Source organism: Tursiops truncatus, chromosome 9, assembly GCF_011762595.2.
Source record: "Tursiops truncatus isolate mTurTru1 chromosome 9, mTurTru1.mat.Y, whole genome shotgun sequence".
Lineage (NCBI taxonomy): Eukaryota > Metazoa > Chordata > Mammalia > Artiodactyla > Delphinidae > Tursiops > Tursiops truncatus.
This window is the reverse complement of record NC_047042.1, coordinates 25,765,557-25,788,865: the sequence shown is the minus strand read 5'-3', so window position 1 is coordinate 25,788,865 and position 23,309 is coordinate 25,765,557. Positions and strand designations below refer to the sequence as shown.

The window sequence follows — 23,309 nt, the reverse complement described above, 5'->3', positions numbered from 1 at the left end:
GGAAGATCCCACATAACGCGGAGCGGCTGGGCCCGTGAGCCACGGCCGCTGAGCCTGCGCGTCCGAAGCCTGTGCTCCACAACGGGAGAGGCCACAGCAGTGAGAGGCCCGCGTACCGCAAAACAAAAACAAAAACAAAAACATTTGCCTTATAAGATTTCTCATCTATTGGGTTGTGCAACTCCACATCACACATCTTCTGTTCTGCCTTCCCCGACGGAAGTGGGGCAGAGGGAGCGTCTCAGCATTCACGGTTTGATGTATGCAGTTTAACAGTTAATTGGGCACTGACCTGTAATTTTCATTACAAGTGTTTGAGTGTACAAAAAAGCTGTAGAGAATAATATGGCAAACAACCATGTACTCACCATATTGTTTTAAGTCTTAACATTTTGCCTATTTGTTTCATATTTTTAGGAGAGATAAGTACCTATAAACCAATTAAAGCCTCCTGTAGTTACCTCTCCTCTCCCAAACCTCTCTTACTCGCCCAAAATAAACCACTAGACTTAATTTGAGATTACCCTTCACTTGCTTTTCTTTATAGTTTTATGTATGTATTCATAAATTTTATAAGGATTCATTTTGCTTGTTTATGAAATTTTATATAAATGATAGTTTACTGTACATGTATTTTTGCCACTTTTTTTAGTTCCAGAGTTTATGAGTTTTATCTAAAATGGTTTATCTAAAATAGCTACGTGTACACACATGTCGTTCTAGTTATTTATTTTCACTTCAGGACAGAATTCTATTACTGTATGTCTCTACTACAGTTTAATTTAAACATTCTCTGGTTATTTCGGTTATATATGAGTTTTTTTTACTATTTCCAACAATGCTGTAATTAATTTTTTGAATTAGTCTCCTTTTGCACATGTACAGAAGTTTCTTCTATAATAAAAGTGCAAAAAAATTTAGAAGAAGTTCAATTCCTGGGTTATAGTGACTATCTTATTAAATAATATAGGAGAACGTTGTGTGGTTTCTTCAACAGTAGTTGGTTTTTCCAAGTTGCTCTCCAAAGTGTTACGCTATTTTTACATTCATCCGTAGTAAATTAGTGTTCTTATACCTTTATATCCTTGTTCCTCTTTCTCAACATTTTCTTTTTCAAATATAATGTGAAATGATAGGCCATTGTTTTCTTCGTTCACCTTACCTTCAGTCATGTTGAGTATGATAATATGTTACTAATCTTGTTAGCACTTGGGTTTTCCTCATCTGTGATTTGCTTTTTCTTTTGCTTATTCTTTATTTGGATTGTTTATGTCTTTTTTTTTTTTTTTTTTTTTTGTGGTACGCGGGCCTCTCACTGTTGTGGCCTCTCCCGCTGCGGAGCACAGGCTCCAGACGCGCAGGCTCAGCGGCCATGGCTCACGGGCCCAGCCGCTCCGCGGCATGCGGGATCCTCCCAGACCGGGGCATGAACCGGTGTCCCCTGCATCGGCAGGCGGACTCTCAACCACTGCGCCACCAGGGAAGCCCTGTTTATGTCTTTTAAATTGAATTTTAGAGAATCTTTATGTATTCTGGTTATAATCGTTTGTCAAGTATGTAGGCTGTAAATATCTTTTCCAAGTATGTAGGCTGTAAATATCTTTTCCCAGTATGTGGCTTGTTTTTTTAGTGTCTTTTTTTTTTTAAAGTTGAAATTTTAACATAGTTGGCTTGTTTTGTTTCTATTAAGTTTTATAAATGTTCTATATTATTTAGGAAATTCTCCTTGCCCTGAAGTCTTCAAATATTAGCCTATATTTCCTTCTAAAAATTGTGAAATCGTACTCTTTATATAATGTCCTTATAGACACAGAATTAAGTTATTTTTAGTCTATCATGCTCTGACTGGAAATTTTAGTTTTCTCCCCCATCAGTATGGATAATCAGTTGCCTGTGCACCATTTATTGAAGAGTGTATCGTTGCGCCCACTGATCTACAGTGCCCCATCTGTCATATATTGATTTTTTTGTACATGTGTGGGTCTTTTATGAGATGTTTGTTCTAGCTTGTCTATTTGTCTATCCCTACATCAGCGTCACACTGTTGTAATTATGATGACTTTAAGTCCTGACATATGGTAGGTAATCTACCATACTGTTGTTATTCAAAATCCTCTTGGGACAATTCTTGACCTTTGGTCTTGCATATACATTCTAGAACCGGCTTGTCAGTTTTCAGGAAAATCTCTGTTGAAAATTGGTAGTGATTATATTGAAGGTATAGGTTAATTTAGAAAAAAAAAATTTTTATTTTGAGTCTTCCATGGGTTCACAATGCTGGACCTTTGTTCTTCTTAGAGATTTAATCATTGTATTTTGAATCAATACAATAAAATACATTAGGACATTTAAAAAAATTAACACATAGCAATTGTTAGACTTATTAACAAGTTGTATCATTTTATATCAACTTACAACAATTTTATATCTGCAGAAAAGGAAGAGTAGAAAATATAAATAAAATAAAAGTTTGTTTAGGAAGTATAATGGGCCAAACCTAATCCTTTATGTGCATATCATTGGTTCTAAGCTTTATTTAATCGCTGGACTTCTGAAATTATTCTCCAAATGATTTTCCCCCTAGTATTGTGTATCATAACATCATAATTGTGAAATATGTTACCTGCATGATACCTTTCATATTTCAACAGTTTTCACAAGAGAACAGTGAATCCATAAGAACTAAACACATTTTAGCCATTGAACCAAAAACAGATATTTGTTTATATTGTTAGGTTTTCCAGCTGAAAATCAATTTAGTTGAAGTATTTTGAAGATAAATTGTGTCTTTATTATTGATAATAAAATCATATTTGTTTGGACAACGCTGTTTGGAGCTAAGATAGGAATATAGTGTTAAGCTCTGAATGTAGCTTCAAGAAGCTTCTTAATGAATCAGTAGGAACATAGACTAGGAGAGCAAAAAGTTAAAACCAATGATATACAATGTTTGCTTAAGGATTTAGCCAGAGCTATGTGGAAAATTACCTTCTCCCAGGCCAGTAGGTAGACCTGTAAGGAAATTAGTTTACCTTAGTTTGTCTATATGCTATTCTGTGAGGAAATGTACCTGTGGCATAAATTCTAGTTCATGGATATTTCCAAATTCTCAGTTTCTAGTTGTCTCGGTGTAGGGGATATTGATTCGGCTAGTTAGCACCTCTTAAAGATGAACTGACAGGGTTTCGGGCAAGAAAATGTTGTTGGATTTATATTTGAGAATCAGTGATTGGAGTGGAGGTGAGGTTAGGTGTTTTTGGCATGGTGGTTTTGATTTTAGAAGTTCGCCTCTGGAATTCCCTGTCCTGAAGAACTATGGTAGAAGAGCTAATTCCAGTAGAGGACACACTCCTGTGTGACTTAAAGGATAATGTTCCGAGGCAAGAAAGTCTCTACTTCTGCTTATGCTTTTTTGGCATATGTTACAGATGGCATGGCAGTGATCAAAGCTGGAGACCAGGAAACACACCACACAGATGAGTGAGCTTCCTTATTCTTGTTCCAGGGGGATTACCAGGTACGGATTGGTCATTAGCATGAGATTTCTCAGAATTCCTGCAAGATAGTGTGTCAGGTACACATGGCACAAGATCATATTTCTTGTTGATACAAGGATTTTTCTAAAAAATACTTAGGAAACTATCTTCTGGAAAGAAAGAATATAAATTGTGGGTACCTGGACTGGTAGGTTGTAATATACTATTTTTAAGATGCAGTGATATCATACTTACATATTAATGATTAGCTGTATTGCCAGGACAAAGAAAGATGTTTCTCTTCTTTACCCATTTATTTTGAAATTAATCAGAGGAAACTATGTTTGAGTCAGTATTTCCGATAGGGACATCAAGAAAATGAAATAATTGCCCTTTTTTTTTACACATTTTTTAGTATGTATAATACTCCATATCCTAATTTGATTGCTTTTATCAATAAGAGTGGTATAGCTTGAAATATATATGTATGTTCAAGTGATACTGATTAATGATTAACAGTTGTTTCTGTTTTTAAATTTCTGGATTTGTCTAATCAGTATGCCATAACAGGCTACATTTTGGTGTGTATGAACTTGGAGTTGCTATTTTGGAAGCAAGGATGCTGAACTGTCTTTAATAGCTGTAAAAAATCTTCAAACAGCCAGTGCTTCAAGGTCTTCATTATATAAAGAGAATGTTTTTAGAGTCAGACACATCAGGATTTAGATTGAGCTCTGCTACTTTTTGCCTGGATAAGTCGTTTAACTTTTAGTACTTTGGTGTTCTCATTTGGGAAATCGGGATAATAATAGTGGCTGCACAATTGTTATCAGGTTTACAAATAATGTGTCAGAAACATTTAATATAGTGTTTGATATAGTATTTCACAGAAGTAGTGAAAAGATGGTACTTACTTTGGAGATCTTTGATGATAAGAATAGTATGTGCTACTTAAGCTTGAATTCCGTCCCCTCTCTCTGAACATGCGTAGATAATTGACCGTGGTCAGGTCTGAGCTCTGAACTGCAGGGATTTGGAATATTCCTAATGGAAAAAGCACAGATTTGAAGTCAGAAGACTCTGAATTAATGTCATCCTCATGATGTTAGGCAAGTTGTTTATGTCCTCTGAGTCTCCTTTTATCTCATCTGGATGGGTTGATGTTTCAGTTAGGAGGTTTCAAGACCTATCTCATGGGGCTAACTGTGAGTATGAAAAGAGCTGATGTATTTTTCATGCTTAGTTAACTATGAAGATCTAGACTAAAGAAACTACTTTGTTAAGGATAGACGAAATTATTTTCATAGATGACAGTTAATCTCACAAAGTTCAGGCTTCCTGTAAAGGAGCATTGATCTGCTAGAGGTATTCTGCTATAATGGAATATCATTTTAGGTATTTATTAGGCCTGAATAAATTTTAAAAAAATTTAAAACCTGAAGTGATTAAGTCATGTCCCATGTAAATATATCACCTCCTAACCGTAAAACCATACTTTTGGCTAGTCTTATAAAAAGGCTTCTAAGTTTTTCTTCTTATCAACAATTTATTAATCTCATGTCTGATTAAAGTCTATGGACATACATACAATGAATATCTGCTTATGTAACTCTCATGGTCTGTAAGTCGCTGAAAGCATATCTTGTTAGTGAATAGAATCGTGGTGTAGGTGTCAGATGTCAGGTGTCTGGCACCCAGTGTGTGGACTGATCTTTCTCATCAACTCCTTTTTATGGCTGTTGACAAATCACAGAAACTCACTGGGTGTTCAGCATTAAGTGAAGGGGGCCCTCCACAAGACCCTTCTGTAATGCATACTTTTGAGACACTTTATCTGTTGAAGAGATGCAGAGAGATTGAACCTTGAGAAGAATCATACAATCTAAGGTGTGGAAAGAGGAAGCAAAACAGTAGTATGTGTGCTATAATAAGTTATGTATGTTACATAAGATGGAAATGTGAGCCCTAGAATTAAGAATGTGAGACTAATTACATAGAATGAAAGGAATGAAATCAGAATGGATAAATCATGACCCTTACGTCTCAGGGCTCCTTCCTCACCTGTACACGTCCCTTCCAAGGCTCCAGGAAGTTAAAAAACATATGTGATGTTTGTGGCATTTGTCAGCTTTTTAACTTTTGTAATTTGTTGTGATTTATTTTGTCCTTTTAACAGATATTCACATGTATCAATTTTGTATTCATAATTTTCTCTTTTTTCTTAAAATTGCATAAGCTTCAGGCCTTACAATACTTGAATTCATCCCTGCATGAGATATTGTTTCTTATTGGGGGAGAACACTGGAGTGCTAACTGCAGAACTGTAAGGACGTATTGGTATGCAGCAGTAATATACTGACAAGATAGATGGAGGTGATAAAAAGGGAGTTCAGAAAGAAGGTTTTAGGAAGGAGTAGAGGTGAGAATATCAGGAATATGGGAAATAATAAAGAATGCAAATGGGTCAAAACGTTTCTTCAGTAACTACTCTACAGGTATATCCTAGAATTCTATCATTCTATAATTCCACCTTGCTTTCAAGGTGGTTACAGCCTAGAAGGGCAGTGGATAGAGGATGTTGACTGTGGAGGAAAAGTTTGGTCAGGGTCTGAATGAACAAAAATATAAAATAAACCTGAAGAACTAGGAGAAAGATGTATTTACGGAAAGAAAACCCATGATTTAATAACTTTTTTGACAATGTGTATTTTCTTCTAGTTTCAGTAAGAGAAATATAGAAATGCAGAATACATTGGTTGATTCTGCAGGCTTCTGTCAGAACCAGTATCATAACTAAGTGTGGGTTACAGATATGCCTCCTCCCCTCCCAGAGAATTCCAGGTAACTTTCAGGTAATGTCTAAGAACAGACTGTAAGCTCCTGAGGGCAAAGAACTCTCCAGGAACTGAAACAGATCTTTTTAGACTTTTATCTCTTTCATTGGTTAATTTTTTACATAGTTCATATTTTACTTATTTATAGTGATGGAGTACAGCCATGTTCCAGATATAGTGACGAGGCTGGAGCAGAAAGAATATTCTGTGGGAATGCAGATTTTCATATCAGACTACAGGTTTTTCATATATATACTAAGTTACACTGAGAGTGGTGGAAGAAAATAAATTTGCTTTTTTTTTCCTCTTAGGCTACTTTTGTTTTCTTTTACTCTCTAGTTTTTACTAGATCCCCGTCACTGTCAGGTATGGTGCTTGAGATTTCTAAGTTCTAGCGCGTGTGCGCACACGCACGCGTGCGCGCGTGCACGTGTGTGTGTGTGTGTGTGTGTGTGTGTTTGTAAATACATGGTCTATAGAGCAACCTCTCTTGGTCCTGTGGGATATGAATGAAGAAAACATGGACCATACATTTCAATAGGTGAGACAGAAAGTAAAACCTACTTATAAGTATCACATAATAAGTGGTAATAAGTGCTAAGGAGAAAAAGATAACAAGGAGAGTGGATATGCCAAATAGGAAGGTAGGGTTGAAATTTTAGATGGGATGTCAGGGAAGGCCTCGCCAAGAAGGCAAAAAATGAGGAAAGCCCCCAAGGAGAGGAAGGAGTGAGCTTGGAGTTATTGGTATTATAGGCAGAGGAATGAAAAGGGCACAGGCCCAGAGCAAGAGCCTGCCTGGTGTGTGCCAGGAATAATAAGACCGCAGGGAGGCCAGCATGGCTGGCACTGAGTGAGGATGTGAGTGAGAGAGAAGAAAGCAGGAATTTCCGGCTGAGAAGTAACCGATGTAACAGAATAACAGAAGTAACAGAGGTAGCATCTTCTAGGTCAGTGTAAGGACTTCAGCTTCTATTAATGTCAAATGAGAAGGCACTGGGCTGACACAAGCTGAATGACATTTAAATAAAATCACTCTGACTGCTATAAGGAGAACAGTTTGAAGGAGTAAAGAATAGGAAGGAGAGCAGTTAGGATGCTGTAGAAATAATCCAGGCATGAAATGTGGCTGTTCAGACCAAGGTGGAAACAGGGGATGTGGGGATAAATGATATTATATCATATATCTATAAATACTAATACAACATGTGTATTAAATTTCAGCTCAGTGAAAATGACCTCAATATGTCCATTCATTTGTTCCTGTACACAGTATTCAAGTTTAGTGGGCCAAAATGTACTTCACCATTTTTTTAAAAAACTTAAATCTCTACATAATATAACAGACCTACAGAGCATTTAACATTCAAGTCTTAAATCTTATTTTAATTAATACAATAAATATACATTCTTTAATAGAAGTCATACAACCTAAACAGAAATGAAGCCCTCAGATTGCTAATATTCTTGAACGTAGATGAGGAATCAGGAGTCCTGGCTTTTTGAACTACCACTCAGTATAATTTCTAAAACAGATTTCAGATCTGTAAACATAGTAATAGTTACATTTACCCTACCTATTTTACTGAAGTGCTGTAAAGATAAAATGAGAAAAAGTGGTCAAAATAACTTCGTAAAAAAACAACAACGAAGTCCCATGTTGGTACGATTAACATAAGTGAAATAGATCTAATTTTATTCATTTTAATCAAAAAGACTTCTTATAATTAGATGGTATACATCTGAAAGTTTTGTGTAATTCATCTAAAATATGTTACCATTATTTTTTGTGATTGTTAATCATGTTTGCTTCTGAATTAGAGGAGATCATTTCTCTACATGAATTTTAAAGAGCTGGAGGGAAAATAGCTGAGTTTTTTCTCTATTATTTGACAGATATTGCTGTTAAGGTGTCTTCTTAAACAACTCTGGTTTATTAATGGAAAAATCAATAATTGTAATATGTTGTATATACTATATTATATAGAGAGATTGAAATTACATTCTGTTTACTGTGAGAACTTTTTGAATAGAATTCTACCATCAAATAGCATTTGTTATGTGTTGAACATCCATCCAGCCAAAGTGAATTATTTGCTAGTTCTTCTTCATGATGTTAATAGAATACTGGCACTTCTTATGAAGTAACTTAACACATAATTCATTTTATTTTTGTAAAGTTTCTCTTAGGGTGATAAAATGGTTATTGATTTTTTATTGTTTGAAATGACTTCTCTGTTTTATTTCTATCCTTTAACTCTTCAAATGATGAAAGAATTTATGTATTTAAAGTTTACTCTTAGTTTTGATTATACCATTCATAATAATTACATAGTGTCTTTGGCTCAAATAAGCAAAATATAAAAACAACATTTTTATGCACAGAAATTGACCATGTTGTAATATTTCTAGTGATGAGTACTTAGGTTATGATTTTTTTAAAAAACTCTCCTTCTTTGTAAAAAAAAAAATGTATTTTCTTATACCCTAGAATAGTATATTGGAATTTTTTGCTCTTAAATTTTGATTGGGAGATTTCTTTTTATAACTTTACTTTTCAAAACATAGTTTCCTTTTTGTCCAATTTTGCACATGATTTAAAGTTACAACTCAGAAGTCAAAGCAAAGCTCTGTGCATTTTGTCTGTCAAATAATGTTATGAAGTGGAATTTGTATCTTCTATATATATGTTCAGTGGAGAGGATGATGATTTTGCCACTGGTTCAAACGTTTCCTGTATTTATTAAGAAACACTTTTCCTGGTATAAATTGATGATATTTTATGTTAAAATCCATTGTCTGAGTAGTGGGGTACATTTAAATAACTTTATAAAGGGAATAGTACAGAACACATGAGTATCAAAAAAGGTTAAGAACATAATTAAAGTTAAAATCCTTGCTGGTTCGCTAGGGATACTGCAAGTAGAGGAGGCACCAGTTAAGACAAGCATTTCTCACGCACAATTGTGTCATTTTCCCTAGCTTCCTATGTCCATTTAACCCAACTCTGTATCTCTATATATAATCTTGAGTGCATTTTGGATTAATCTGTTACTGTTAGCTGGTCATGATATCCTTTAGATTTGATGACATTAATCTGTTCATGCCATTTAATTAGAAAGTCAATAGAAAACATCCATTCTGAGTATTTTAACAAAATAAATAGGGAAATTAAACTGAGAAAAGTTTATAAATTTATGAACTGCACCCTATTTGAAATGAGATGATAGCATCACAAACCTATCATTGGATATCTCCACATGTTATATTATTTTCAGGGGGGGTCAATAAAATTTTACTAATCTGTGCATAACCCCTTTCCTGCCTTATTCAGCCACATTCTGTTGTAGCCTGTTTCAAGTAACATATCTAATTCTAAACTCCATAAACCGTAGCCATAGAGTGACTTTGGTATCTGTACCAATCCTTCCAGGAAATATTGAACTGGAATAATAGATTATTTTAGTGGTCAGAGTGATTAGAAACAGAATCCTATCACGATATTCTTCTTCAAATTGTACCCACAAATCATGGATATATTCCCCTATTTACCTTAACTCTGTTTAAAAAGCATGAATTTGCAACACCTATACTGGAGTGTAAGAAACGTACGACTTTTTCTGTAAATCAAATGTAGTCAGTTCCAATCTTCCCTTCATCTACTGGTGAGAAGTTGAAACACTTCAATTTTTTGACGTTGCCTGCCCCACGAGCACTGGGGAAGTTCCCAGTGAGGCTCTTACACATTCTAGAACACTGGGGGTTGGGCCTCTGTACCTTGACCCACACCGCATTGAGAGCAGTGTCCAAGCCTGCATGCTTCCTTGGCAGTGGGTGGCTCCTTTAAACTGTGACCAAATTTTCACGAGAGTAATGCTGCCTAGGTTGAGCCACCAAATCTAAGGTCAAGTTTTCTAATGGCACCGTACAGAAATTGTTCTTTTAGGTAATGCCATCTTCCCTGGATAATATAAGCAAGCAGGATACTGCTCTCTACTGCCCTTGCAACCTCCAGCCACCATTGTTGGGGGAGATCTTCTCCCTAGAACTCTCTACCTCCCCTTCCTTTCATTCACCCTACATTCTTCTTTTTTTCTTTTTAAAATTCTGTTTAGTACTTTTAACATTGAAACTTAAAAACCTCTTCATAGGTTTTTAAGTGTACGATACAGTATTGTTAATTAAAAGCACAATGTTATTTATCAGATATCTAAAGCTTATTTGTCCTGTATAACTGAACTTTTATACAAGTTAATAAGAAATTCCCCATTTCCCCCTCCCCCAGGCCCTGGCAACCACCATTCTATTCTTTGCTTCTATGAGTTTGACTATTTTAGATACCTCATATAGATGGAATCAAGCAGTATTTGTCCTCCCGTGACTGGTTTATTCCACTTAACATAATATTTTCAGGGTTCATTCATGCCTCATATTACAGGATTTCCTGAATGCTGAACAATAAAGGCTGAATAATATTCCTTAATATTTATAAACCGTATTTTCTCTATCCATTTATCTGTTAATGTATATTTAGGTTATTTCCACATTTTGGCTCCACATTTTGGCTCTTGTGTATAGCACTGCAGAGAACATAGGAGCGCTGATATCTCTTTAAGATCCTGATTTCAGTTCTTTTGGATAAATACCTGGAAGTGAGATTGCTAGATCATGTGGTAATTCTACTTTTAATTTTTAGGAAGCTTCATACTGTTTTCCGTAGTGGCTGCTCCATTTTGCATTGCAACCACCAGAGTACACTAGCTCCAATTTCTTCACTTCCTTACCAATACTTTCATTGTCTTTTGTGGGGTTTTGTTTGTTTGTTTGTTTGGGTTTTTTTTAAATAATAACCATCCTAACAGGTGTGAGATGATGTCTCATTGTGCTTTTGATTTGCATTTCCCTGATGATTAGTGATATTGAACAATCCTTCCTACATCATTTTCCCTTCCAGCGGGCCTCAGCCTAATTTCCCATCGTTGTGCCTGTAGAAATGTGAAATTGGTTTCCCTTCTGGGAGTGAAGTGGAGAAAAGAGATGAGAAAACCAATCAGCTTTCCTAATGGTCACTGTTTACCCACCATAAAATGATATATCCCACAACAACTTTCTGTTTGTTCAATAAGATCTTCAATTTTTGCATGCCCAAATCTTCAAATGATATTGTCATATAGATAATGAAATAATTTCTAAGTTATCTTTCTTTATTGTGGTTAAATATGTCAGTATAGATAATATATGTATTCTTTGTGCTAGGTTTTACACATTTGAACGTTGTTTATATTCAGGTGGGCTACTATGTAGTTTTGGTTAGCATAATTTGAATGAGTTTTCCTCTTTACTGACAGTAGCATTGGCCTGAGAGTTAAATGGAGTTCATATTTCTGCATTACCATCAGCTAACTGTGTGATGTTAGAAAAGTCATGTCACTTCATGTTTCACTTCTCTAATGTATTGTACAAAAGACTAAAACTAGCACCTCTATACAGATCTTGCTTTATAATGAGTCTATGAATTAGTTGCCATGCCTTTGCAAGACATTTCATTCATGTAATCCTCCTTCAGTGACCCTTTTATTATTGACCATTAATACTGCAAAATATGTGATCATCTGTTTTCTTTACAATTTTTTTAATGAATGGAGGCATATCTGTTTTACATCTGGAAATGTGGAAGTCATTAATTCTAAATATTTTCAGTAGACTCAGACCTAGAAAAAAAAAACTGTGGGTAAGCTCAGACAGTTCAACAGTAGTCTTTGATATTTCCTAGATAATTTTTTATATTCAAAATGTGATAATTTTGTAATATGTAAATTTCATTTGCGAATTTATATATGCAAGCCATACCTTGCTGATTTTTAAAGTGTTTCAGGTGTACAGTATTGAACATCTTATCATAATTGAGGACATCTCCTTTAATCTGTAAATAAGCAAGACACTACTCAAATGCTATTTTTTTAACTTTACCTCCCTCCATTCTTTTTTCCTTTCCTTTTTTCCACCCTTCTTTCTTTCTTTCTTTCTTTCTTTCATATTAATGTATAAATAGGCTAAAATTGTAAAATATTTTAAAGTGTAGTTTTGAAAAATAATAAAATCCATCTACCTATGCATTTCTCTTATACTAACATTGCCTAACTTGAAAATGAATGAGTAATTAGTATAACTGTTGGGGACAATGTATTGGACTCCTGAAAATCACTTGCAGGGTTTGTTTGCTATTTAGAAAGCCAGGGCAGATAACCAGTTCAGCTGAGTTTTTCCTACTGCTGCTAGTTTATAGAGGGTTATTGAGAGCAGATGTCCAAATTTAGAAAATTAATCTAGAGTCATAGTTAATAATATCAGTGGAAAAAAGGATAAAAAATAAATTATAAATAATTTATTATATGCATATTTTTAAATTGTTTTGTGGGGTTTTTTATCCCAGCTGCATCCAATTCTCATTTCACAGCACACCAGCCCTGTTGGTTCCCATAAGGTCCCCTCCTCTGTGTGTGTGGTGGGGGGGGCTGTTTGCTTGTTTGTTTATTCATTCATTTATTAACTCGTTTCTTTCTTTTTATCTCACTTTCTTTTCCTATCTGTTCTTCCCTCCATGAAAAACCATGATAATTTATGTAATGGTCTGTTGTTTATTTGTATGATATATAATGTTAGTATGTGTGAATATCATTTTAATGAACATAAATGTCATTGCCCTATAGATCAGATCCTGTTTCTCACTTGTTTTTACTCGGCAGATGATTTTAAGATGGATCTGCCCTTTGGTGTTAACACCTGGTATGGTCTCTTTCCTAAAACTGCAAAGCGTTTCCATCATGAGTATTTAATAAGCTCTCGTTGTCCATTTTTCCTGATACTACCACCTCCACACAAATAGAAAGTCAAGAAGATTTCTGGGTCCTAGGGTGTACATATGCTTAATTTAACGACGTTCTGCCACACTGCACTCCAGAGTGGTTGCATTTGTCTGCATTCCCATTAAAATAATTACATGTTTATAAATTGTAAATGAGCAGTTGTTTTTTCTCATCCTAACAGTCATAGTATTCTCACATCATAGAGTGGGGATAAAGCTAAAAAACCTCCAAGCAATTATAATCTCTCTTGAAGTCAAGGTCCCCTAAATCCCATATCCTGGTCAACATGCTGTATTTTCTGGCTTTCAAACTTTCCTCAATATGATGAGCGTTAAGTAATACATCATTATTGCTTTGATTTGAACTTTCTAATGTCTAATGAGTCTGGGCTTTTCTTCATATACTTAAAACACTTTTGACTTTCCTTCTCTGTGAATCTTCATTTTACGAATTGCCAAGATACTTCTGCTTTTTCTAGTAGAGTATCATTTTTATTAATTTTTATAACAGCATAAAATAGTAGATACATAGGTGGGGATCATCACAAAGGTGATGAATTGTGTAGTGCCTGCCACATAAATATTTGTGGAATAAATAAAAGACATGAGCTTTCGTGTGATATATGTTTGGATATACATTAACTTATAAGATTTTGACTGTTAATGCAATAATTTTAATACAGAAGATGTTTTTGCAGTAATGGTAAATATTATAGACAGAGAAATAACATACATGAACTTCTGAATTGTAAAGATAAGAATAGCTTTTGCCAATTTGAGAAACATATGAAATTCAGTAATCCCAGAAGTTATAAAAACACATATTTGAGAATGTTTTATAGTGATTGATGTTTTTAGAATTCAAAAATTACCTGATTATTGTCTTTCTTCAGTTTTTAATAACCTATTAGGTGTAAGACTTTGAGCAGCTAATTCTATCATGACTGTTGCACATTCAAAAAAATTCATATTATCTTAGTTTTCCTATTAAAAGTTATTAGAAGAGGCACTTTCTAGGGATATAATTGAAGTATCTATGCAATCTCAAACTTGAACAACTGGTTAACATACATGTTGATATAATTTCAACATGAAGAAAATGTGTTTGCTCATAATGCTAAATAATAGATAAAACCATTCATGTGTTCACTGTGTTCTGGGAATTATTTCTAAACCAAAATCAGAGTAAAAAGTTTCTTCAAACAATCTCTGCATGCATTTTAAAATAGTTTATAGGATTTTACAATTAAAGTATTTTCAAAGATATCATATTTGAAGACACATACTTAACAGTACTTAATTCTCACAATGACTAAAAGCCATATTATGAATTTAAAAGTAGTTTGTATATTCACTTGGTTATTTTACTGTGGTTCTTGTAGGATTTGTAGGAAGTTGGAGAGGCAGAGGAAAGGGAACTGTGTTCAAGTCACATTCCCTATAGATCGCATACTCACCATTGAAACCAAAAATAAAAGGATAAAAGAACCGGCAAAATCTTTTGAACTGCAGTACTGCCCCAGTGCTAGTGGGAAACTCAGTAAGGGGAAAAGAAGTTCAGCTGGCATATCTTAGGACAGAGTAAATCATGTAGTTCATGATCTCAGGTATATATCTAGGTTAAGATCCTAGTTATCTGTATTTTTCATCGGTTTTATTAATGTATCTAAATAGTTTTCCTGTTTACAACTAGAAGCATTTATTCATTTCACTGGATAAATATGTTTTATAAATTTGCCCCTTTAAGATGTGAAAAATGGACAGGTAAATTCAACAGAAGAAGCATGAAGATTATGCAGCTATTTCCTTTCATAGAATTTGCTCCTGCAGAAAAGTGACAATGCAATTTCTGAATTATAGCACTATTAATTTGTTTCAATTCAGAATCATCTGTTCATAAATGTACTCTTTCTTGTGACTAAGAAAAAGTGTGTTTTTCAGTGTGCTTTTCCTCTTTCAGCTCTAAATTTTTCTTTAGTGGTATTATCACTGTCTTTTATGTAATTTTCTCATTTTATGTGTACAACAGCCTGGGATTGTTGAAATAAACCTAAGGCCCATCTGAAGATAAAGTTTTCTTGGAGTAAGTTATAGAAAAGTCATTCTTGTTTGTGTTATTGTGGGCATTTTTATGGACTTCTTTTGCCATTTCCCAATAGTAAAAGAACTTCCCTTACTTGTTTGCAACTGGTAATATGCTTTCCAATGTATATCAAAATCATTAAAACTTTTAAAGACCCAGTCATGCCATGTTGAGAATTTCCCATGGAAGCCAATAGTGAGTAATAGGGAATTTCACATTGGCATCTGTGAAGCTCATTGAAAACCTAATTGTTCAACAAGTATTTCTTTTTATTTAAATTATAACCTAGTCATGGCATACAGGTATTTTTTTCTCAGGTAAAGCTGGTAGCATTCACAAATATCTGGGCACTATAACTCTGGATGGTTTCATCGAATTTATATCTAGCCCACATAGCTACATATTAGGACCATGTGATTTGTGCCAAATACGTTCCCAAAATTATTTGACAGCTCATATAAAATGGACAAAAATACTAAATGTAAAACATTGAAATATTAATTATGTTACTACTTTTTTGTATGAAAATTACCTTTCTAGGAAGAGAGGAAACATGAAATGCTCTGTAATCAGTCCAGCAACATAATTTATGGGACCCAGTGCAAAATAAAAATATAGGACTCTTTGTTCAAACAGTGTTAAGAATTTCAAGATGGCAGTAGCAAAGCATTAAACCAAACATGGGGCCCTTCTGAGCACAGGGCATACTATTGCACAGGCCACACACACACCCATGACGCTGCCCTCTGTATAACATTTCTGCTGCTTCTACTCAGGACTGTCTTGCATGCAGCAAAGAAAAACACACACCATGGGAATCTTTTTTATCTGAGCAAAGTTGAAGCTGTAACAATTTCTTAAAGGGAGCTTCGCAACAAAATCCTAATGACTTTTTTCTACCACTCTTATTCTGCAATAGAATGGAAGTTTACACTCTTCTAGTTGCTCGTTGCCCGTGGAAAAATTATATTGGTGGTTGCAATTATTTTTTTCCCACACAAAATTGGTTTAAGCAGTATACAGTCAAGAATGTTTTCTTTAAAGCAGTGTGAACAAAATGCATGTGTTTGATACTATTTAATAGATTTTCAAGAGCAACGTTTTGCATGTTCTGTTTGACATATTTTATATGTTCAGGTAAGTTGATGAAATCAAACTTCATATGATTTTGATATTAATGTTCCAGAGAACTTTGAACTGATGTTCTCTGAAATGGTGTGCTGAGTTGGTTTTTACATGCAAAGCAATGTCTTCTGTGCCTTGTGGACCCAGATGAGACAGCACACCTTTTTTATTTTATACTTGAATTTGTCTTTGTAGGCATGCAAGTATTGGAATGGAATGGAATTCCTTTAACTTCCAAAACATATGAAGAAGTGCAGAGTATCATTAGTCAGCAAAGTGGGGAAGCAGAAATATGTGTAAGACTGTGAGTTTTTCCCCATCTTTTTGTTTCCATTTTTTGGCTATTCATGTCTCTTTTAATTTAAAATTGTTAAGGTGGAACCTTTGCCAGTCAGCAAGATTTCCTGTAATTAGAACATGAAGTGAATACAAGTTTTATAGATTTCTTGTGTTCAGAATCAAAGTCTAAAGCATAGAAAGAATCCAGCTAATTTTGTTTCTGATTATGTCCCCTTTCATGCTTTTATTGAAACATGCGTCATTTAAATGAAAGCCTAAACCCATTTAGATTTCATGGATGTGTACAGTATTTCAAAATGAACTTATATTTAATCCATAAAGATTTCACCTTAAATAATCATTTTTATCAGCTGACTTTTAACAGCATTGCAAATATAGATTTGGTTAGAAGGGTGAGCATGCTTTGAAATTGCTTTATATCATTAACCACTTCTCATTTACCTACTGAAAAAATATATTCAGCATAGTTGGGAAAAAAGGCCTTTTGTCTCAGACTTCCTCAGTTGCTTTCTTAATTTTTTTTGTTTTGTTTTAATTTTTAGGGACCTCAGTATGCTATCAGATTCTGAAAATCCCCAGCACCTAGAACTTCATGAACCACCAAAAGCTGGTAAGTGAAAGCAGTCTGCTTCCAACTGTGGGTAAAGATGTAGATTTAAATGGAGGAGTAATTGTAGAGGCAGATGTAGCTGTAGATGAAGACATAGACATATACATAGATATAGGCAAAAATAAATTTATAGACATGTTTATATATTTATGTAATCATAAAGAAAATCAAAAGCATTGTAACTACACTTTTAGCGTTCTAGGAAGACACATATTTACATGTTAGACCCATTAAAGAAATTCATATGAAATTCTTACTGTGAGAGTTTATATTTTTAATTCTTTAAAATTAAATTCACTGTATGAAAGTAATCCATGGAGCCATTTGTTTGGGGTCCTATATAATTTTTAGATGATACTGGTTCTTTTTTAGCAGTTGATTTTGGAACACTTACTCCTAAACCTTTTGATTGCCTTTTATGATAAATAAAATTCAACATATAATTTCATAACTACATGATGAGGTAGATTTATCTCTTAGATAACAAATACAGTCTATACATTTAAATCACTTATAAGACTAAAAGTTTCACTATAGCTTTGTTCAACAAATATTTATTGGGCACTTCCTGTGTTGTAGTCAGCATTTCTAAGAGGCTGGGTCACTGCACTGAACAGAACAGGCCAAGGCCTATAGAAATTTTCATACATCTGTAAATGTAAATATGTTCTTTGAAATTTCTCGCTTAGAGAAATAGATATATAAGATTTCAAGAAGGAAAAACAGCCAGTCATGCAAATTAAATGCCAGTGAGTAAAACAATATTTTATCATGCATAGAATTCTCTATATAAAACATTTAAAAACATTTTTCTGAAGATATAATAGGAACCTCCATTTTCCTTTGTAATTTAGTATTCTTTCACTTTTCTCTGAACCTTCCAGACTTCTTTAAAAATAGATTCGTAAAGGTACAATTGCATGTATTTTTTTAATTTAGCTTGTTTTATAAGTAACTGTAAAACTTTTATAAGTTCTAGATGACTTTGTTATCTAGAACTCAGATAAGTTCCATGGTATTAAGTACCTATGAAACTGAGACTGTGTGAAGCCATTTCATTTTGTTGCAGTGGATAAAGCAAAATCCCCAGGGGTTGATCCTAAGCAGTTGGCTGCAGAGCTCCAGAAGGTCTCGCTACAGCAGTCACCACTGGTTCTGTCGTCCGTCGTTGAAAAAGGATCTCACGTTCATTCAGGTCCTACATCAGCAGGATCCAGTTCTGTTCCCAGCCCTGGGCAACCAGGGTCACCCTCAGTGAGCAAAAAGAAACACAGCAGCAGCAAGGTGAGAAGTGTCCAATGCAACCTCCAAGTTACTTATTTTCTAGCTCCTTATTCAGACTAGGAGATAGGAAATACAATATTATTTCCTAAGGTGTTTTTCATGTGATTTCTCCTTTCCTAATGATCTACTGAAACAAACAAAAAATGTTTCCATTTCTGAGTTTATAACTGATCAGGATGTATCAAAATGATGTATTTCTACATCTCTTAAAATATTGTAGCAGTTATTATTATGGGGAACTTGAAAAATGTCTCTAATGCTTCATGGTCTTTTTCTTTGTTGTTGTTACACAAATCTGAGCCTCTGTATATCAAATATATCTTTGTATCTTTTTGGAAACACAAGATATACATTACAATAGATTTTGTAACTTAAGTAGAAGGTAAAACGGACAAAGAAATGATGATAATTTAGGACAACAAGAAAGAAGGAAAGCCAGTAATATAGTATTGCCATTTTGAAATTTATCCCGAATTCCGTAGTAGTAAATTTTCTCTTGATGCAGCTCTTCATTTAGAACAAACGTTTCTAACATTATTATTTTGGAGTTACTGGGGAATTAAAAGAAAACATGAATTAATTTTTTAACTTTATAAAATCAGATGATAATATAGACAATTTGTGATTTTCCCCCATAGATTTGATCATTAATAGAGAAACTCTCTTCATGGTTGATAAATACATTTAAAAAGGTTTTTTGTTTGTTTGTTTAACCACAAATAAGATTTTTTCTTTATATGTTGAGATATACAGGAAGGACAGGCTGTGGTTGGATAAGTTGACTAGACTTCAGAAAATAAAGTTTTTTCTACTAAGTGTAAAAACACAGCAGATGTCACTAAAAAAAACCCTTTTATTCAGAAGCAAAAAAGAATGGTAGGATGATCTTAAGCATTGCATCATAAAATGACTTGTTTCAAACTAAGTATAGTAAGGTTTTGTGAGGAATAAGTTCAAGGATCGACTCAATTTCAAAATAAATTTTAACACAACTGTATTTTACCACATGTGTTAATTTTGAAGAATTACCTCGTGGAGGCACCCTGTCTCTGGAGTTACACACTGATACCATTTCTGATTCCTTTCTCAGTATCTCCACACAGTAGAACTAAAGACATGACAGACTTGGCTAGCAAAGTTTTCACACCAAGCACATTGTAGTTCTATAAGTCTGTCATCCAGATATTTTTTATTTCAGCATTTGACATCACCATCCTCCCAGAAAATTAAGTACAAACGTACGACATTTGCCTCTTCTTTTATCTTCATTCACTGAATCTTAATCCTGTGAATTTTACTTTTTTAGTAAGTCTTTAATAATTTTTTATGTTCTCTGAACTTGCCAACTTCTTTAGCTAAGCATTATTTTTTTGACCAACAGTATTACACTCACTGCTGGTCACTCCACTCACCAGTCTCTTTTCCTTCCTCTTAAACTACCCTACAACTATCTGATCTGTGACACCATGTTCTGATTGGATCACTGTCCTGTCAAAAATGAAGCCCTGCTCCCAGGAATGTCAGCTTCTCTACCTCTGTCTAAGACCCTGTCCTGCTCATTCTAAGAGAGCCTGGTCAATGGTTTTCCTTAGAAGATTATCACCATAAGCTTAATGTTGTCAGATCTTTACAATAGCCTTGCTAATAAGTACTCTATTTATTAGGGTTTTAAACTCATTCCTACTTTCCACAGACGTTTTTGGATGCCACCTCAGTGTCACGGGTCATAATTGGTACCCAAGATACAAGGAGGGGTAAAATCCTTCCCTGTATACTACGTAGATGAGTGGTTCTTAAAGCGTGCTCCCAGTCTAACAGCACCAGCATCATCTAGGAACTTGTTAAAAATGCAGACTCTTGATCCCACCCTAGGCCTTCTGAATCAGAGACCCCAGGGATGGGACCAAGCAACCTGGGTTTTAATAAGTTCTCCAAGTGAGTGTGGTGCCCCTTGTAATTTGAAAAGTGCTGATCTACATATAGATGAAGAGGATATATAAACAAATTTAGTAAAGCTGTAATGTTGGTGGTCATTAAGAAGTACACGGAGCACTCTTAGGAGAGTGGGGTTAGAAAAGCTGGCATTTAGCTAATGAACTGGTTTGGTAAAGGGGAGAAAGGAACCAACATCCAAAGAAGAGAATGCAGCATGAAGAAAATCTCAGAAACAGAAAATTGTCTGCTTAGGACATAGGTGTACAAAAGATATAGGGGTAAGAAATAGAGGAGAAGCCTAGATGATTGTAAACTGGAAGACATTACATGCCATGTATGGCTTTTACAATCTGTGGAAAATAAAGAGCCAGTGATAAGTGAAAATAAAATAACAGGAAGCCTTCCTCCACAACGTCTTTCCGTATTCTAATCCTTCCTTAAGTCAGAAGTTATCCTTCCTTCCTCCTTCCCTCCATCCAAAGTGCCAGATGCTTTATGTACCTCCTAAGACAATTTGTATCTTGATTATAATTACTTGTCTCCTTATTTTATCCTCCCAAATGGGCTGCAAACTCATTGAGAACCAAGAACCATTTCTTGCTTCTTCTAGCTCCCTAAGTGCATGGTAGAGTAGCTTGCATAGACCGTAACAGAATAAATTAAAATTAAATTAAAACGTCAGTGGCACCTGTGAGTCTCTGTAATATTATGGGGGTACAAAATATAATTGTTTTGTAATATGTTAACTTTTTTGGTAATGAGTAGAAGATGAAAACAGGTATTGTAGGACAAACATCAAGGAAATAATATGAGCAGGTTTTATGATATGTGGTCATTCTTTTCTGTGCCAGGAATGTGGCCTATGTAGTTTTTATAGAAGTTTTGCTAAGATAAAGAGTTATAGAGCTGCGCTGTCCCTGACAGTAGCTGCTAGCCACATGTGACAGCTGAGCTCTTGAAATGTGGCTAGTCCTAATTGAGATATGCTGTAAAAGTGAATTACACAGCAAATTTCAAAGACTTAGTATAAAAAAAGAATGTAAAATAGCTCATTACAACTTTTATATTGATTTCATCGTGAAATGATAATATTTTCAATGATTTGGATCAAATAAAATATGTCAGTAAAAATTCATTTCACCCATTTATTTTTATATTTTTAATGTTACTACTAGAATATTTCAAATAACCTGTGTGGCTCACATTATATTCTACTGGACAGCGTTGGTATATTCCTTTTTAACTCTTATTAGTAGTAATAATAATCAAATCTGGTTATTTTTGAGATTTTATATATATATAGAAATGTATAGTCAATAGTTGTTAACACTCTTGAAGAAAGGTACTACCACCTATTCATCTTTTGGGGGGGTTATCATCAACATTTAGCTGGTACTGAATTTCTTAAAACATTTTTGCTGAATGAATGAATGAATTTAACGATATTTCTTGGCCAGTCAACGTGTAGTATGCATAAAAAGCAATACTTTTATTTGTTCTCTAAATTCTGCAATGTTAAGAAAATTGATATTGAGAGATTAGAGAAATATCAAGCAGTTGTCTACAACTCACATGTTCCTGAGTCAGGTAATATAATATTTAAAAATATAGCATATGTTCTTCAGTTAATTTAGAAAATTATAGTTTTAACATCCTTTTGTTTTTACTAGGTATGAGGCTAACTATATATTAAATAATAAAACATTAATGTAATAGAATGTATTAAAACTAAAAATTTAAATCATAGCATAATTATACATTTAGATATTTAGAGCACCATCTATTAAACATTTTGAATGATTATTCATAAGTAATTATTAATCTATTAATACTCTAGTTTAAGTGATTACTTGTGAGTAAATGTAAGTAAAATATGAATCTATTTAGATATATGTTTAAGTTAAATGTTATGTATATAAGACTTTTTATTATTTTGCTTACTAATTCAATATGAATTTTTGTCTTCAAAATTTTTAGTTTACTGCCTCAAGGTCTTTTATGTCTGAAATCTAATCAGACTTTTTTCATTTTATCTTTAAAATCTGAATAATTTCTTCCAAGTCATGGTATAAATAAATAATTGAGCTAAGTGCTTACTAGTTTTAAGTGTTCTAATGAAATAGGTTCTTGCTTTCCCAAACTTTTCTATCATGGCACACAACATCTCAGTAATTTTTTCATGATGCCCTTATGCCCAAAGAAATACATAAAACAATTTAATTTATTATGTAGTTAGGTCCTAACAATTTAACTAGTATTTATACCCTAACGTCTTAGTAACCATTGGAAAAAATAATACCCATAAAATGAAATAAAAATAATATATTTATTTCATTGTTAATAATTCAAATTATGTATCAGTGGGGTATGTGCCTGATGGGCACTGCACAGCTACTCAAATGGTGGAATTGGTTTGGACACTGACATTCTCATTTCCTGTTCCACACTGATCTCACTGATTTTCTTGCAGTACATTTTTTTTTATCACCACAGTCATCACAAACCAGCCTCACAAAGGTATGACATTATCGAAAAGAAATACTTGTCTCTAATCTTAAACTGTAATTATCTGGAGCTGGTAGTTTGCCCACTGTACAACAGATATTACAACATCCTTCTGTGCTCTTATGAGTTCACTGCCATACCCCAGAACATTTAAAGATGGTCCATACATTTATTCTCTGTGTTGAATCTAGCTATGTTTGCACAATCATATGTCAAATGAGTTACAACTGTCAAAAATAAATCAAAACAAAATACATTATCATTATTCTTCTTTTTTTTCTGGTCTTATTTT

General features: G+C 34.0%; 1 protein-coding gene across 1 annotated transcript in view; it reads left to right on the top strand.

Annotated features, from left to right (window-relative positions):
* The window catches only part of PCLO (piccolo presynaptic cytomatrix protein), an 89,837-nt gene that overhangs the window by 39,233 nt on the left and 27,295 nt on the right, over window positions 1–23,309 (top strand). Inside the window, exons 5-7 of the mRNA XM_033862780.2 lie at window positions 16,579–16,687; window positions 17,226–17,293; window positions 18,363–18,577. Coding sequence (XP_033718671.2) covers window positions 16,579–16,687; window positions 17,226–17,293; window positions 18,363–18,577 — 392 coding nt within the window. The remainder of the gene's footprint in view (window positions 1–16,578; window positions 16,688–17,225; window positions 17,294–18,362; window positions 18,578–23,309) is intronic.